The 18,433-nt window shown below is 41.1% G+C and overlaps 1 protein-coding gene across 6 annotated transcripts in view; it reads left to right on the top strand.

Moving 5' to 3' along the window:
* RALGAPA2 (Ral GTPase activating protein catalytic subunit alpha 2) overlaps window positions 1–18,433 on the top strand; it is a 382,487-nt gene that overhangs the window by 238,246 nt on the left and 125,808 nt on the right. For all 6 annotated transcript variants that reach the window (XM_053574245.1, XM_053574242.1, XM_053574243.1 and 3 more), the window contains 3 exons: window positions 2,915–3,098; window positions 9,934–10,705; window positions 11,511–11,582. In XM_053574245.1, coding sequence (XP_053430220.1) covers window positions 2,915–3,098; window positions 9,934–10,705; window positions 11,511–11,582 — 1,028 coding nt within the window. The remainder of the gene's footprint in view (window positions 1–2,914; window positions 3,099–9,933; window positions 10,706–11,510; window positions 11,583–18,433) is intronic.

Consider the following 18,433-nt stretch of genomic DNA (forward strand, 5'->3'; position numbering starts at 1 on the left):
CATAAGACTCTGTCTAAAAAAAATGCAATGTACAGTCAATTAATGTTGGCTGTAGTCACCCTACTGATCTATTGAACACTGTGTCTTACTTCTTCTAAGTGTATGTTTCTGTGTAGCATTTAGTTTGACAAAATCTGTTTATCAAAGAAAAAAGAGGCATAATGGTCTCCATAATCTCTTTGCCTTATAAAATCTTAAGAAATAAGTTAAGGAGGCTCAGCGCCTGTGGCTCAAGCCGTTAAGGCGCCAGCCACATACACCTTAGCTGGAGGGTTTGAATCCAGCCCAGGCCCGCCAAACAACAATGACGGCTGCAACCAAAAAATAGCTGGGCCTTGTGGCAGGCGCCTGTAGTCCCCCTACTTGGGAGGCAGAGGCAGGAGAATCTCTTGAGCCCGGGAGTTGGAAGTTGCTGTGAGCTGTGATTTCAAGGCACTCTACCCTGGGTGACAACTTGAATCTCTGTCTCAAAAAAAAAAAAAAAAGAAAGAAAGAAGTTAAGCTAGTATGTCACATTAAAGTAATTAAATGAGTCATTTCTATAGTATTTAAAATATTCTTATTCAGTCCCCACCCAAATTTATGATTAAATGTGGCATTTGCTCTGGACTGTTTGTAATATCTAAGTAGTCTCTCAAACTTTATCATTCACATGTCTATTAAATTATTATTAGTATAGGGGAATTTGTTTTAATAATAAACCTTTAACTAAAAAAAAGACTCCCAAGTTGTAAACTGATTACTTTGTTGCCTTATTTTAAAAATGCTATTAAATTAAAAAAAAAAAAAAAAAAAAAACACTTAACCATGGTTGCAATTCTACTAAAAAGTATGTGTGTGTTTTTAAATGGTTTCTTCAGTGGTCAGATTTTGATAACTAAGGACACCCCCAAAAATGCATACACATTTTGAGAAAGAATAAAGCCGTATTTAAATAGTGATAATGTATGCTGATAACAAAAGATAAATACAGGTCACTCTGAACACCTCTTATAATTGGCAGAAGTCAAATGTGACTTAAGTGTTGCAAATTCAATATAGTTTTTCCTTTCTTAAAGTGTGTATGTATATATTTTGACGACTTCAGTACATTAGGGATAATTAGATGCTGCTGTTATCTTTGTGGCTTATAAACCTGTGTTAGACTTGGCTTGGTCCAACTAAATGTGCCATAATCATTTACATTCATGTCTATTCTGACTCATTTACTTTCTTAAATGTTTTCTCCTAAATTTGCTTTACCAATATAAAAGTCACCTCATAGTAAACATGATTCATAAATTTAGTGAACAACTCTATTGTATTTTAAACTGTGTATTGAAGTATAGCATGCTTTGGAAAACTGAATCAATCTATAAGAAAGTCTGATGAATTTTTCCAAAGTAATGAGAACACTTGTAAAATCAGAGCCCAGATCTGGAAACAGAACATTCTCAGCACCCGGAAGTCTCCACTGTGCCTCTGTTTAACCCCTAAGCCCTTACATATGCCAGGGTCACCACTGTCCTAACAGGTCGATTAGTTTTTTTTGAACTTTATATTAATAGAATCATGCAGTTTGTCCTCTTGTGTCTGACATCTCTCATTCAGCATTATTTTTGAGTTGTAGATTGTTCACTCTCATTACTATATGGTATTACGTGGCGAATAAGCCATAATTTATTTATTCATTTTACTATTGATAGACATTTTACCCAAACACATTTAGAGTTTTGAACCATTAAAAAACACCCTGTAAACATTCATGTACCTTTGGTGGGGGCGTACATGTCCATGCGTTTCGGTTGGGTGTGTACTGAGAAGGGGAGCGGCAGTGACCCGTGTTCTGCCTGAAGTGTGAACACCAGACGATTTTCCAAGTGGTTGTGCCCATCTGCACCGTCACCAGCAGCATCCGAGAGCTGCGCCTCCTTTGCCTTCTTGCTAATACTTGGTGCTATCAGATAGGTATGCAGAGGTATTGCCTTGTGGTTTTTAATTTGCATTTTTTATATTTATTACACTTTGACTAATAGAAACTAGTTCTCTCAATGACAGAAGCTCAATTTTTCCATTAATAAGAGAGCAACCACCAAGATTTTTCTATGCTGATTTTTCATTTGGAAGAGAACATATCTGCTGATCGCAATTCTTGGTAGTTTTTAGCTGCATATCAAGGGTATCTGATCACAAGGTCTCCTGTGATGTGAGCAAACCAACATTGGTCATCTAAAAGTGAAGTTAGTTTACATAAATCTATTTAGCCCAAATATGTTTCTTTAGTTTCTAAAGTATTACTTGATTTTTATAAAAATCACTTTTGAATTTATGATTAAAAGTGAAATTTATTACAGTTATTCCCTCAGTTATACATGTTAGCATATTCAAGATGGTTTGCATTTGTGTAGCCTGTATGTGAACAAAAGCTCAAATGAGTAGAGAGAGCTTCAAGTAGCTGCAGTTTGTAAATGACCAGTGGACTTCCAATCTAATCTTGTGGAAACAGGAATACTTTAAACATCATATTTTGTTAGCCCTTATAATTCATGGGGTCAGATTATACAGGTTTGAATTCATGGTGAGTCGTGAAGTGCACTAATGGGCTCTGCCCTGCCCTCGTGGCTTATCCCACCCCTTCATCTCCTGACTTAGTCCCTTCCACTTGAGCTAACTTTGGTGGCCTGGAGGAGGAACGAGAGGTGTGCAGTGGACGCTCAATGGTGAAATAGCACTCATTAACTTCTGCCTTCTTTCTGCCTTGAGAATATGTATTTATTGGCATTGATGTAATAGGAGCAAAATAAACTTGCTAACAGCAAGAAGATATTTAAGGCATTTAAGAGTGGGTCCGATTCGATGTTTTCAAATCTTACCAAGCAGGAGTCAAGAGATAGCGGGGGAGCAGCCAGGTTCAAATTCTCTCCTGTTTTCACAGGTCCTTCACTGCTGTGTTTGTGGCTCAAGCACATACACCCAACTGAGTCACTACACACTGACCCTGGCTGACCTGTCATCCACGGATTACGACCCCTTCCTGCCACTGGCAAATGTGAAGAGTTCTGAGCCCATCCAGTGTCAGTCATCAGCTGAGCTGGGTAACCTGCTCACTGTTGAAGAGGGTGAGTGTTCTTCCAAAGAGGAATCTCCAGGAAAGAGTGTAACTAACTGCCTTTTGTCCATGTTTGTTGTGTTGTCATTTAAAAATCTGTCTTGGTATTTCTTTTTTTCTTTTCCCATCTGAGTTATTGAAATGGTTTTTGTATTATAAAGGACCTTATATGTCTCAGACCTTTGGAACTCAAAAAAAGGCTCATTTTTCTCTCCACAAGAAGGTTTACATCTAATGGGAGAGACAGAATGAATTTAGAAGGTCTGCTCTGCAGATAAATGGCACAGAGAAAGATGAAAGCCGGATTTAGCAGAACAGGCAGGCTTTGAAAGGAGCTTGTGGAGTGTTCTAGATTAGAGCCTCGTGAAGGGAGTTGAGAGTTTACTTGCCAGCACTTTAGGGTTGCTCTGCTCATCTTACTACGTGAGAATCTTCAGTTGTCTCAAAATTAAAACTTAAAAAAAGTGTGGGTGTGGAGTTAGATTAGTTAGATAAGTTAGATTATTAGTTCTTCCATGAAAATTAGTATGGACTTTGCAAGTTAGAAACCTAGGCCCAAGAATAGAACCTTAGAGATAAAAACATCCTAAGGATAAAGAAAGAAGTGAAGTAATGTCACCAGAAAAGTGAAGAAATGGCTAAGGATGAGTCATTTCTAGGAAGCCAGGGAAGAACGCAGGGAAGGCGCTCAGGGAGGTCGGCAGTGCTGGATGGTTCAGACAGCTCAGGGAAGGTGAAGACAAAACAGGAGCTGTTCTCCTTCCCAGCAAGGAAGGTGTTTGGTGGTGGATTTTGGCAGAGCACTTTTGGCAGAATGGTTGGTGTAGCCAGGTAGCATGAGCAGTGACCCACATGACTGTCCCAGAAACAGATGTTGGTGGGAGAGGGCACAGGCTGCAGGGTGTGCTTGCACGGCTGCAGAGTCTGGAGTGTAGTTTAGAGCCTAAAACTGAGGCTGCGGTGGAGGGGAAGATGGACAGCACAGGACATGGAGCTCCAGTGAGGACCAAAGGCGCCAAGTCTGACAGTTTCCATTTTAGTTCCATTAAGTAGAAGCGCACACTGAGGTTAAGGGATTTTCTCAGCAGTGTGCAGATCAGATCTAATGAAGGTGGAATTAGGGCAGACGAAGGGCTCTTGTTCTGAGTTGTGTTGGTGGCAGATGGTGACAGTCCATCTCCGTGTTGTCCTCTGGAGTTGCTCTCTATTTAATCACTTAATTGGTTTTTCTGGAATTGCTCTGTTAACAGCAATATCTTTTTTCCACAACTATAAATTCAAACCATATTTTTATTAAGTAATCAAAATCACTCTTGGTCTATTTCTTTTGTTACTTACTGCCATAAGTCCGTAAGTCTTACAAGTCCGTATTTTAGGAGACAATTAGCTGACTTTTTCCTAAAGTCATTAATTTACACTCCTCCCACATGACTGTCCCTAAAACAGATTCACCACTTATAATGGCTTGCCACTTGAAAATAGCAGAAGAAAAATGAGCTACTGACAAAGGAAAAACCTAAAAATGCACGTTTAAATCTTGAAGCCATTTTTCTTTTGATGCACAGCACTTTTTGACTTGAACATTTCATGTCCAGAAAACCTATGGACCTTATGCAAATGTTCCCAATACAGTTCTAAAGTACTAAAAAAATTACTTAAACTTCTATGGCAAAGGACATTTTAAAATTCACTAACATGGTAACTAAGTAATAAGTAAGAAGCTTCAGAGCATAATGATATGTACACACTTGCCACGTAGGTACACCGTAGAGCAAGGGGAGGGAAAATCAAGGTGAGATAACTTAGGTATTTTAGTTAAACAGAGTATACTTATATTTGAGGGTGGTTTTTTTTTTTTACTAAATGTCATAATTTTTCGTAGCAGAACTATTTCTAGTCAGATAATTCTGATCAACAGTATTATATTGTAACGTATTATTTTTAATGATTCTTTCATGTATCATTACTTGTTATTTGATTTAATTACTACTTTCAAGTAAAGTCACAAGGAAGAGATGCATTCTCCTACCCGCAGCTCTCAGGAAAGCCCCCAGCAGCGGCCTGTGCCCAGATGACAAAGCAGAGAGAGAGGACAGCTTCCCCTGCTTGTGTATTTCATCTTTACATTTAGAAAAATAAATTCAAGGTATTTGGAAACTGTTTTTCAGTAGTTTATGGAAGTCATGAGCTTGTTTTTTTTCACTAGTGGGGTCCAGAATTTCTCTTATGTTTCAAGGAGCCCACAGGCTCAAGTCTGTCAGGGAAAAATGATTATTATCATTCCTCCTATTATCATTCCTAAACATTCCTTCAGCCAACATGGTAGCTTACCTGTAATCCCAGCACTCTGGGAGGCCAAAGCAGGTGAACCCTTTGAACTCAGGAGTCTGAGACCAGCCTGAGCAAGAGCGAGACCCTATCTCTACTAAAAATAGAAAAACTAGCTTTGTCTGTAGCCCCAGCTACTTGGGAGGCTTAGGCAAGAGGATTGCTTGAGCCTAAGACTTTTGAGGTTGCCGTGAGCTATGACACTACAGCACTCTACCCAGGATGACAAAGTGAGACTCTGTCTCAATAAAAAACAAAGAATGAAGAAACAAAAATATTCTTTCTCCTTACTTTACAGTACCAGAGATACATGGGATATTTATTGGCTATGTCATGATTTATGGTTTGATTAGAATGACCCCAAGTTAATTTCCCAATATAGAATTCAAATGTGTTCATGAAGTACACGCTTCATGAAGTACACGCTTACACTTTACCTCATGTTGAAAGTACAACCCATGTGAGTCAAGTGAAAGTAGAAGAAAGTTAATTTTCTAGTTGTATTTTACCTGCCTTGGACCTTTATCATCTGAATTTTGTGGCCTGCTGCGCTGTCTCAACACTCGTGAACCCCTGCTGCCTTCACTTCTGTTGTGGGGACACTAGTGTTTCTTAGCTCGGGTGTCAGCCCTTTGACGGTGGAGGGCTCGGTGGTGACACGTGCAGCTGAGTCCGCAGCCGGCACAGCACTCTGAGCGTCCACGCCCTGGGTACTCCTTCAGGTAAATTTTTCCATAAAGTTATAGAGAGAAAGGACTTTGAGACATGGCTAGATGGTATTTCTATTACTTTTCTTTCTCTGAAGGACTTGCAGAGAAATGAAACTCTGTATCACCTGATTAGTCTGAGTGGGGCAGTCCAGCTGGGGCATCGCTCCCGTAACTGGACACCTTCCTGGAGCAGAACTGCCTCAGACTCCTTCCCTGGCGGCTCCCTGGTTCCATCTTCAGACTTCACTGTCACGCCGCCTCACCTCGAAACGGGGGACAGGTGACGAGTGCCTACAGAGGCCTACAGATGGCAGACAGACGGCCCTGCTTGGACGCTGTGCACTGGCAGAAGGTTTATTTGAAGGCTGTTTAGAGAACAAAGCGCTGGAGGACCACGAAGGCTTTGAGACCTCACCGTTCACTGGGCACAGCGCCGGAGTGTATGCCCTTCCCCACTCACATAGACTTCCTGTGCAGGGCAGATGACTTGTCTGCAAAGCTGTGGGATGTGAGCACAGGACCGTGTGTCTCTGGCATCCAGACCCACACTTGTGCAGCAGCGAAGTCCGATGGACGGAAGTGTGTGACAGTCTCCCTTGATTGGGCTTGCTGGGACTGGAGTTCTGGAGCCAGAACCCAGCACCACTGAGTGCTTATGGGATGAGTAGGTTGCCCTTCTTCAAGGGTTTTTACAATTGCTTTAGCTTCATCCTTTAAAGCCAGAAGGCAAGAATATGAAACTTTTTGAAATGTTTTAAAATTCCGGATTAATATGAGGGTACAAACAATTAGGTTACATGGTTTGTGTGTGTTAGGTAAAGTCCAAGTTGAGCCCTTCAGGAGGTGTGCTGTGGGCAGTCTCCCCCCTTCCTTCTCCCTCACGTGAATTAATTGTGTTTTTCTCTCTTGTGGGTGTGTAATTGTTCATCCCCTGGTTTCAGATTAGTATTGAGTACATTAGATACTTGCTTTTCCGCGCTTGTGATACTTTACTGAGGAGAAAGTTTTCAACTCTATCTAGGCTAATATAAAAGATGAAACCTTTTTTTAATTTAACCTGCCGTTTCCCTTTCTTTAACAGTCACTGTACTTGTTTCGCTTTATTTCAGTTATCCTTATTTGAAATGTTTTCACCACTGTTGCTTCTTCTTGGGCCATTTTGAATCTTTTCTGAGTCCCCTTACATGAGAGATTCTTAGGGAACATCCAGTCCCGTTTGCTCTTATCACATTCCCTACCTCCAAATTGAATAAATCCCACACTTGTAAATTCAGTTCACTGTATTTGTAGAATTAAGGCTAAAAATCCTTTGGAGTGATGGTGGTTCCCACACTGTGTGGTCTACATAGATAAATTATATCCAGATTATATCCCGGAGTTTGGCTGACAACTGATTAAAACAAGCTGCCCCTAGGAGGTGAGGTGAAAGAAACAGATGCCCGAACGTTTCTTAATAAATGTCAAGCAGCCTTGTTTTGCCGAAAACTGGTCGTTTGAAGACAGCCTTGAGACTTGAGCTCCTCCCTTGGTCGTATGTACTTTGAGTTTTTCCCAGCCTCTCGGGAAGCAGCTCCTTCCTTTCTACCTCGTTAGCCTCTGAGAGTCGCAGCCTGTGCTGTCACACCTGTGAGCAGCCTTCCCAGACTCTCTGGCACAGGCTTCCCAGCAGTCTCTGCTGTGTCATACCACTCACCGCACAGGTAGAATGGCGATTTTACTCCCCACCAGCCTATCCGCTCCGTCAAGGCAGGGAGTCTGCCCATCTTGTTCACCCTACCACTTGAGTTCTTTGCACTGAACCTGATGTTCTATAATTCTTTGAATAAAACCTAGCTGTTTTGCTGAACAAAAGCAAACATTTTTTGGTTCATTTGTTTATTTTCCTATACTTCAGCCTCTGATACCTGCTACCATTCATTTTAGGTATCATTATTTAGGGTTGGGGTTCAACTACAACTTGGGCTTTACCTAACAAATGCAAACTATGTAATCATTTATACCTTCATATTAATCTGAAATAAAAAATAGAAATTAATATTTAAAGGCACATGACTTAGTATGGGACTTATATATTAAACTGAATATAATATCCCAAAAATAAATAAATAAATGGGGACATTATATTTCTTAGTTGTGCGGAAATTATACATGCTTCTACTGTGTAGGGAAAAAGAGCTTAATTGTAGATTAAATGTAGATGACCTCCATTGCTTCTAAAATATGAGTTTTTTTTGAGAATTCTTTTTTTTTTTTTTTTTGTGGTTTTTGGCCCGGGCTGGGTTTGTACCTGCCACCTCTGGCATATGGGACCGGTGCCCTACTCCTTGAGCCACAGGCGCCGCCCTAAAATACGAGTTTTTTGATATGAAATTTTATTTTCTATTATTGAATGTAAATGATTTCTTATTCATTCAAAAGAAAAAATTAAGGAAACCAAGAAAGCTTAGTACAATCTTTTTTTTTTTTTTTTTTGTAGAGACAGAGTTTCACTTTATGGCCCTCGGTAGAGTGCCATGGCCTCACGCAGCTCACAGCAACCTCCAACTCCTGGGCTTACGCGATTCTCTTGCCTCAGCCTCCCGAGTAGCTGGGACTACAGGCGCCCGCCACAACGCCCGGCTATTTTTTGGTTGCAGTTTGGCCGGGGCCGGGTTTGAACCCGCCACCCTCGATATATGGGGCCGGCGCCTTACCCACTGAGCCACAGGCGCCACCCGCTTAGTACAATCTTATACGCCTCAATTGCAACACAGAATTGTTTAGATTCTGGGATTCTTTTTAAGATATATACATCATAAAATTGATGTATGATAAATAAGTCAATAGGATTTTTCATGTCTGAGAGGGAGAGTGTTTAGCCTGAAAAAGCATATTTACAGTAATTTAAAGTTTAATCAATATTTGGGGTTTTGTGTTGCAAAATAGAACCAAGTATTCCTAAAGCTTTAAGCTCAAATTATAAATCATAGTTTATTTAAATATTTAGTAATTTTTTGTTAAAATTAGAGGATTTCATTTTTCCTTGTTCCTAGATTAATGCATATTTTTATGCATTGAGCAGATTAAAGCTTTCCACCCTATCTCGTGCTGAAGGAATCATCTCAGTACCTACTGTTGGGCTTTGTCTGTTTGCTTGTTCCTTAGGCCGCATTTTACAAGGCCCACTTTATACATGCTCTTGTCAAAGTCTTGCTGTACATTTAAGTATTAAAAATTCTGCAAAGCATTTGCTCTTGGTCATTTAATCATCAACTGCCAATTTAGTTAAAGCCTTCTAAGTAGTTCCATGAATTATTAATATGGCAGATTCTCCTAAATATTTAAAATGTCCTAAAAACAAAACATAAATTGTCACAATGATTATTAAGCAGATTGCTTCAAATATATTTAAACAGTTACAAGCTTGATCATATTTTTTTATCAGATCTCCCTTCACTGTACTGAGGGGAGCAGGGTGGCCCATCGGCCCAGTCCCCAAGCCCCCAGCCGCCCCTTTGACTGTGGACTTTGTCTTCTTTAGAGTTCTCTGAGCTGTGTTCTCTTTAAGGACAGTGATGCTTCTCTTTTGTTTACAGCTGTATCTACAGATTTTTAAATATCCCTTTCAGAATAAAATCTTCTTGTAAGTTGATTCTTTTAGCAATCCATTTAAATTGTGCTATTAAATTCAAATAGAACTAGTTTCAAAAAGGAAAGTAGTGTGAAAAGATTCCCAGACCAAAAAAATCAGAGATTCTAAGTTGGTGGGAATTAGTTTTGATCATTATTTGCTGCTGTCTGCTTATGTTTCTTTACTGCTGTTTGCAGAGAAGAAGAGGAGAAGCTTGGAGCTGATCCCGCTGACTGCCCGGATGGTGATGGCCCACCTGGTGAACCACCTGGGGCATTACCCGCTCAGCGGGGGCCCTGCCGTGCTGCACAGCCTTGTCAGTGAGAACCACGACAATGCCCACGTGGAGGGCTCCGAGCTGTCCTCCGAGGTGTTCAGGAGCCCAAACCTGCAGCTGTTTGTCTTTAATGACAGCACCCTTATCTCCTACCTTCAGACACCCATGGAGGGGCCTGTGGGCGGATCCCCAGTGGGTGCCCTCTCTGATGTGAGAGTGATCGTGCGGGATATCTCTGGGAAGTACTCTTGGGATGGTAAGGTTTTATATGGACCTTTGGAGGGGTGCTTAGCACCCAGTGAGAGAAATCCTTCCTTTCTGATTTCGGGCTGGCATCATCACACGTTTGGACCTCAGAAGGATTTTTCTCAAATTGAGGAGGGAGATGATGTCCTTGACAAATTACTTGAGAACATTGGCCACACAAGTCCTGAATGCCTTTTACCATCACAACTAAATCTGAATGAGCCTTCCCCACCTCCCTGTGGAATGAACTGTGACCAAGAGAAGGAAATTATTGAGGTTATTTTGCGCCAAAGTGCTCAGGAAGACGAGTATGTCCAGAGGTGTAACTCTGATTCTGCAATGAAGGTCACTAGCCAAGGGCAGCCCTCGCCAGTGGAACCCCGAGGACCCTTTTATTTCTGTAGGTTGTTGCTTGATGACTTGGGAATGAATTCTTGGGATAGAAGGTAACTATCCACACTGCTCCTTCAATTATTTCATCATTATTTTCATGTGCTTTTTCTCTTTATCAATTTGCATTTGGGGAAGAAAAAAACAGAAATGGAGAGTTTTGTCTTTCGACATTTATACCTTATTTTCTGCTGCTAAATTAAAGCTAGAAATGAAACTAATTGTGCTGAACTGGTGTACAGATTGAATTCCAGTTATCCGTTGGACATTTTAAAGGGTCTCAAGCATTGTCCGTATGTGTGTTGAATTAATGCTCTATCCATTATTATTTGTATTAATAACTTCATGCAAGGCACAGATGGCTACAAGGCTACCCAGCCACAGTCTTAGATCTGATGATGGAAGTGGACTTGGTACAACATTGATAAAAGGTGGAGTGACAGATGAGTTCAGAGGAACAGCTAGGTCCTACGGGGGAGCACAGGACAGTGGAGAAGACTTTGTGGAAGGAGGTGGATTTGAGCTGGACCCTGAGAGTGGAGAGGACTTTTTAAGGGCAGGGGTGGAGAAAAGATTCACCAGCAGAGCTGACAGTGAAAACAGAAACACCGGCACACGCACTCAAGTCACACACTCTTTGCCCACAGAGCCCTCACTGTCACTGGATGGTGATGGGCTATGGGGGCACTTTGATGCCTTTATGCATCTTAAGGAGAATGGAATTCATGTGTCATTTTCAATCACATATTTTTTGTGAATGAGTTGGGGGATGGATGGATAATGGGTAGGTTTATTAGTTGATTGAGAAGCAGCAAAATTGGTCTGTGATCATGATTTTCTTCCATCCTTTTATCTTTATAGGAAGAATTTTCATCTGTTGAAGAAAAATTCAAAATTACTGAGAGAGCTAAAAAATCTGGACTCCCGTCAGTGGTACGTGAGCGCCCATGAACCCACTTTTCCCTGCTTATCTTTGGGTCTGCTTGGATAACACACGTCTGCAGGAACAAATAGACCTGCAGAGACATTTGAGGGTAGTTCTGTGACGGGCCACACCCCTTCATTATTTTCATGGTTGAGGAATAAACTATCATGTTTGCTGCTGGAAAGGTGTCATTGCTCCTGCCTGATCTGTGCTCGAGATCAGGCATCCTTCCTGGTGGCCATCTGTGACCTTTGTTTTCATTTGCTCTCGGCAACCACCTGGTTCCAGTGAGGGAGCAAAGTTCATGGTTGCTTATCCCGTAGTATTGGCAGCCCAGTGAGTGACGTCGGAGTCCCCGTATACCAAAGCACTGACGTTCTCTAGTCTTGGCTTTTTACTGATAGAAAGATTAAAACCAGTGTGTCATAATAATTAACTATATTAATAGTCAGTAGGCTTTATTCCCCAAAGCTAATCAAATTCTCACATATACCCCTTTTCTATACAATTTGAAAAGTATTTCTAAACCTGAGCTCACAACAATGAAGAGTTGTTTTTTGTTTGTTTTGGGTTTTTTTGGAGACTGAGTCTCACTCTGGTGAACAGGCTGGAGTGTCATGGCAATAGATATCTTTTAGCAACCTCAAACTCCTGGGTTCAAACAGTCCTCCTGCCTCAGCCTCCCAAGTAGCTGGGGCTACAGGTGCCACCCATGACACCTACCTAATTTTTCTATTAGAGATGAGACTCCTTTGCTCAGACTCCTGAGCTCAAGTGATCCTCCTGCCTCAGCCTCCCAAGGTGCTAGGATTACAGGTGTGAGCCACCATCCCTGGCCAACAATGAAAAGTTTTTGATTTGGGGAAAAACATGTTTCCAAAACCATCTACATTAAGAAGTATATACTTAGTACATAACAGTTACTTTAAAATTTTCTTTTCTTTTTTCCCCAAGACAGAGTCTTACTATGTCGCCCTTGGTAGAGTGCTGTGGCGTCATAGCTCACAGCAACCTCAAACTCTTGGGCTTAAGCGATTCTCTTGCCTCAGCCTCCCAAGTAGCTGGGACTATAGGTGCCTGCCATCAATGCCCAGCTATTGTTTTTTGTTGCAGTTGTCATTGTTGTTTAGCAGGCCCAGGCTGGGTTCAAACCTGCCAGCCTCGGTGCAGGTGGCTGACGCCGTAACCACTATGCTATGGGGACTAAACTTTGTTCTCCTTTTTTTACTCTTAGAAATATCCTAATATTCCACCAGCTATCAAATAAAAATTCAGATTATTTTCCTCAAGTTTATTTTTGAATAAATAAAATAAATCTCCACATTATATTTCATTCAATTTTTTTTATTCTCTTAAATTTTTAAATATATTTTGAGCTATGTGCATTGAGTAGTACAGATGCAAGCTAAGCAACAGGAGGAAGAAAGCAAATAGTAGAGCCCTGCTTCATCTTGTCAGCCCTTTCTTGACATTTCGGGAAATGACTCGAGCTCTTTATTTCATTCATCCGTCCACTGTCTTGTTTCCCTTTTAAGGCATGAGGTTCTCTGTTTGGCCCTTACAGTGATGAGTTACGACCTGCTAAGCAAATATTTTCACCATCATGTGTATTTAGACAGCTTTGTTATGTTTTTTTGCTGTTTATTTTTAAATTTTTTATTTTTTTTAATTATTAAATCATAGCTGTGTACATTAATGCATTTATGAGGTACAGTGTGCTGATTTGATATACAATGTGGAATGCTTACATTTAACTGTTTAACATAACCATCTCCTCACTTTCTTATTTGTTGTGGTAAGACATTCATACTCTTTTCTTTCTTTTTTTTTTTTTAAATCATATTTGTATTTATTTATTTATTTGTGTGTGTGTGTGTGTGTGTGTTTTTTTTTGGCCGGGGCTAGGTTTGAACCCACCACCTCCAGCATGTGGGACCAGCGCGCTACTCCTTGAGCCACAGGCGCTGCCCCATACTCTTTTCTTAATAGTTTAGAAATGTATCATTGCATTATGCACATTAGATGAGATTCCCCCACAAATACCCTCCCTCCACCCTCCCCTCCCGTCCCTCCCCTTCCCTCTCATTCCTCTTCCCTCCTTCTTTCTGGACTATAGTTATGTTTTACCATCCCAGTGAAGGTGTAGGTGATTATATACTAATTTCATAGTAGTATTGGATACACTGGATACTTTTTTTTCCATTCTTGAGATACTTTATTAAGAAGATTATGTTCCAGCTCCATCTAGGTAAACATAAAAGACGTGAAGTCTCCATCTTATTTTGTTGCTGCATAATATTTTTAATTTTTCTGGGTACACAGGGTATGTGTGATTTTTTTTTTTTCTTCTGAGACAGAGTCTCAAACTGTCACCCTGGATAGAGTGCCCTGGTGTCTATAGATCAGAGCGACTTCCAACTCTTGGGCTTAGTGATCCTCTTGCCTCACTTTTTCTACTTTTAGTAGATACGGGGTCTCACTCTGGCTCAGGCTGTGTTGAACTTGTAAGCTCAGGTACTCCACCACCTTGGCCTCCCAGAGTGCTAGGATTACAGGCATGAGCCACTGCGCCTGGCCACGTGTGGGGTTTTAAAACAAGAACACAAGGGCACCACCTGTGGCTCAGAGAGTAGGACGCCAGCCCCATATGCCGAGGGTGGCAGGTTCAAACCCGGCCCCGGCCAAACTGCAACAAAAAAAATAGCTGGCACTGTGGCGGGCTCCTGTAGTCCCAGCTACTTGGGAGGCTGAGGCAGGAGAATCGCCTAAGCCCAAGACTTGGAAGTTGCTGTGAGCCGTGTGACACCACAGCACTCTACCGAGGGTATACAAAAAAAAAAAAAAATCAGACATACAAAGCATGAATGAATCTAATCATGGTGATTGTGATATCCATCACCTCAGCCATTTATTCTTTGTCTTAGGAACATGAGAAAAGCCATATATGACAGATCCACAGTTAGCATCATACTGAACAGGAGAAAGCTGAAAGCCTTTCCTCTAAGATAGGAATGAAGATACCCACTTTCACTACTGTTAGTCCACAAGTAGTGGAAGTTGTTGATAGAGGAGTCAGGTGAGAAAGAAATGAAGGCATCCAGCCCGGAAAGGGAGAAGTCAGGTTATCCCGGTTTGCAGACAGTATGATCCTATATCTAGGGAAACCTAGACTCCACAAAAAAGTTTACTTAAAACTGAGAAAAACAAAATTCAGTAAACTCGCAGGATACAAAATGGACATATAAAAATCAGTAGCATTTCTATATGCCAACAGTAAACAATGTGAGAAAGAAGCCAAGAAAGTAATCCCATTTACAACGGCTACAAATAAAATACCTAGGAATAAGCTTACCCAAAGTAGGGAAGGATCTCTGTAATGAAAACTACAGGAGATTGATGAGAGAAGTGGAAGAGGACGCACGAAAAAGGAAAGATGTTCCATGCTCATGGACTGGAAGAATCTATATTATTAAAATGTCGATACTACTAAACCAATCTATAGATTCAGTGTAATGTCCATCAAAACATGAATGACATTCTTCACAGAAATAGAAAAAATAATTCTAAAATTTATATGGAACCACCCAGAAGAGCCAAAGCTCTCCTGAGCTAAAACAACAAAACCAGAGGACTCACATGACTTGATTTCAAATCATATTCCAGAGCTGTCGTCACCAGACTGCATGGTACTGCCATAAAAAGCAGCACAGAGACAAATGGAACAGAACAGAGAACCAGAAATAAATCCACACATTTATAGTGAACTTACCTTTGTTGTTTATTTCACAGTTCTGATCAAAAACTCAAGTCACATCTTTCAGCTTCATTTTTTTTTTTTTTTTGTAGAGACAGAGTCTCACTGTACCGCCCTCGGGTAGAGTGCCGTGGCGTCACACGGCTCACAGCAACCTCTTAACTCTTGGGCTTACGCGATTCTCTTGCCTCAGCCTCCCGAGCAGCTGGGACTACAGGCGCCCGCCACAACGCCCGGCTATTTTTTGGTTGCAGTTGGCCAGGGCTGGGTTTGAACCCGCCACCCTTGGCATATGGGGCTGGCGCCCTACTCACTGAGCCACAGGTGCCGCCCTCAGCTTCATTTTTAAGCAAGCTGTCGGTCCTCATCACTGTTATTTGCGTATCACCTTCGCAACGATGATTCTTCTTCAGTGATTTGAATTCTTGAAGTGGATACGCACCTAATAACTAGCAAACTCCTGTTGGAATTCTCTTCTAAATTCTTGGGAAGATGGCCTTACTATTCTCTAGAGAGTGACAAATATTTTAGTCTCATGAAATATACAGGATTTTTAAAAAAGAACAACATTAAAATGTGCATGTGAAGTTAAACCTGGGTAAAGGAACCATCCTCTCCCAGAAGCCCACAGCTCCAGTGCTATTTTAAATGTCTGTATTTCCTGATTCATCAAGTGAAACTTGGATTCAAAGATTTGAGTTTAAATAATTTTTAAAAACTCACTAGAGAGCTGAGTATGCACACCTATAATCCTAGCATTTGGGAGACCAAAGTGGAAGGAAGGATTGTTTGAGGTCAGGAGTTTGAGCAAGAGCGAGACCTCATCCCTAAAAAAGGTAAAAAAATTAGCTAGGATGGTGGCATAAGCCTGCAGTCCCAGACACTCACTACTCAAGAGGCTGAGGTGGGGGCAGTCTCTCGAGGCTAGGAGTTTGAGGTTGCAAGAGATGAGCTAAAATGATGCTACTACACTCTAACCCGGGTAACAGAGAAGAAAAGAAAGGAAGAAAAAACTCATTAGAAATGAAAACCTAAAGCCACTGTTAACACCGTCCTTTATTGAGTCCAGTTTCCTGGTTGTTGTGATTCTTTTTCTCTAGAGTAACAGAGACCCTGTTCTCTGTAGAAATTCATGAGATACTTCTTTGAAGGACCCAGGGATTCACTTCCATTCTGTTCTTCCGTATTAAACAAGCAGCATCTGGGTTCCAAACTCAGCTTTTCAGGCCTGTGCTGAATTGCTCCATTCTTCTTAGTATTGAAGAATACATCAGTATCTTGTGATTGTGGCCAGTTTGAGTGTTAATGTACGTTAGTTGCGTGAGGTAGAAGTGAATTAGCTACTGGAGGTGCTGATACAGTAAAGTAATGGTTTAGAATCCAGTCTTCTGTCTCTTGATTACCCTTCACTTAAAACCCCAACTCCTGGATTTAGTGTCCTCTTGACATCAAAAGGGTATCATCTTATTTTATGGTGAAGGGCATTTCAGGGTTCTTTTTGAAGAACCTAGGAATAAGTCTGGGATTCTTCATTTCAGTATGAGAAATCACGACTGTCCTGTACACTGGCCAGGTGGCCGGTGAGGACACACCTTGTCCTTCAACTTGCATTTCTGTTCTTTTCTGATACCAGTTGAGCACACTGCTATTGATGTGGCGTTCAGACTACCTTGCAACTATGGTCTGTATATTGTGCAGTTATTAAAGACTGATGAACAAACATGCACACAGACCACAGAGGGGTCATTCTTAATAAATGTAAATACCCTCTTGCCACCACACAATGAGGTAGATATTAAAATCACGTTTTCCTTTGTTTGGCTTTTTAATGTGACAGTCCAAGGAAACTGAGCTATTCTGGTCAGAAAAGAAAAATGCATTGTGGTGAGGATGGGAAGCTGTGGTTTTCTGTGTGTGCTCCTGAATTACCTGCTTCTTCATGCATTGGTTGTGCTTCTTATGGATGTGAAGTGCTGTTGATGTTGCTAATTACCATTTCAAAAGCCTGGCTCTAATAAGGCCAGATACAGCTCTGCATTCTAGCAGGCTCTCTGCGGTGCTAACATTTTGGAGGATGTGAAATTTGATGAATGTTTACAACTAAAGGTCATCTTTCCTCGCACCCAGTGGGTCAGCCCGTCATTTCGGCTGAGCTCTCTGTGTTCCCACTTTGATTTAATGAGGACTCAAGGACCCATGAACAGCTGCAATGGAAAAAGCTTAGACTTGAAGGCAAATAAACAGAAACATTTCAGATAAACCTGAGATTGTTTTTATGTATGTGAACTCTGTAGAACTAAGAAAAATTAAATGCTGAGGACTTTTAAACATGTAGAGAGAGCTGCAGATAGAAAGTGAGTAACTGTACTTCTTCCTCCTTGATTTCTGTTATTATCCAAGCCCCCCAATTTTTCTAGCTCTTGCAATGGGCCCATCAGATTCTAGGCTGTTGGCATTCCCTGCAAAAGCTCAGGGCAGTAAATGGTGTGGCAGTTTCAGGGCTCCCTACTACACAAGGATAAATTTTCTGACTATTTGAGGGCACGAAGTCTGTGTTGAAGCATTGGCCCCCTTCGATCCATGACCGTGAAAGTTCCTTTTTACAATACTGGTTCTAATCAGGATGTTCAGAATGTCCAGCCTTTCTGGTGGCAGCCAGACAGTATGTGTCAAAAGCCTTAAAAATGGTCAGTGACCAAGAAAATCTTTTTCTATGAATTTATTTTAAATTATTTCTAATATGTGGAAAAAGATTATGAAAATATTAAAAAGATTAAAGATTATATTTAAGAATACATTGACATGGCTCGGCTCCTATAGCTCAAGTGGCTAAGGCGCCAGCCACATACCCCGGAGCTGACGGGTTCAAACCCAGCCCAGGCCTGCCAAAACAACAATGACAACTACAACCAAAAAAAAAAAAAAGAATACGTTGAAGATAATATGAAAATGTCTTTAAGAATGAAAGCAACCAGGCTGGGCACGGTGGCTCACGCCTGTAATCCCAGCACTCTGGGAGGCTGAGACAGGTAAGGAGTTTTGAGACCAGCCTGACCAAGAGTGAGACCCCATTTCTACTAAAAATAGGAAAACTAGATAGACACA

The sequence above is a fragment of the Nycticebus coucang genome, chromosome 21, assembly GCF_027406575.1.
Source record: "Nycticebus coucang isolate mNycCou1 chromosome 21, mNycCou1.pri, whole genome shotgun sequence".
NCBI classification, from domain to species: domain Eukaryota; kingdom Metazoa; phylum Chordata; class Mammalia; order Primates; family Lorisidae; genus Nycticebus; species Nycticebus coucang.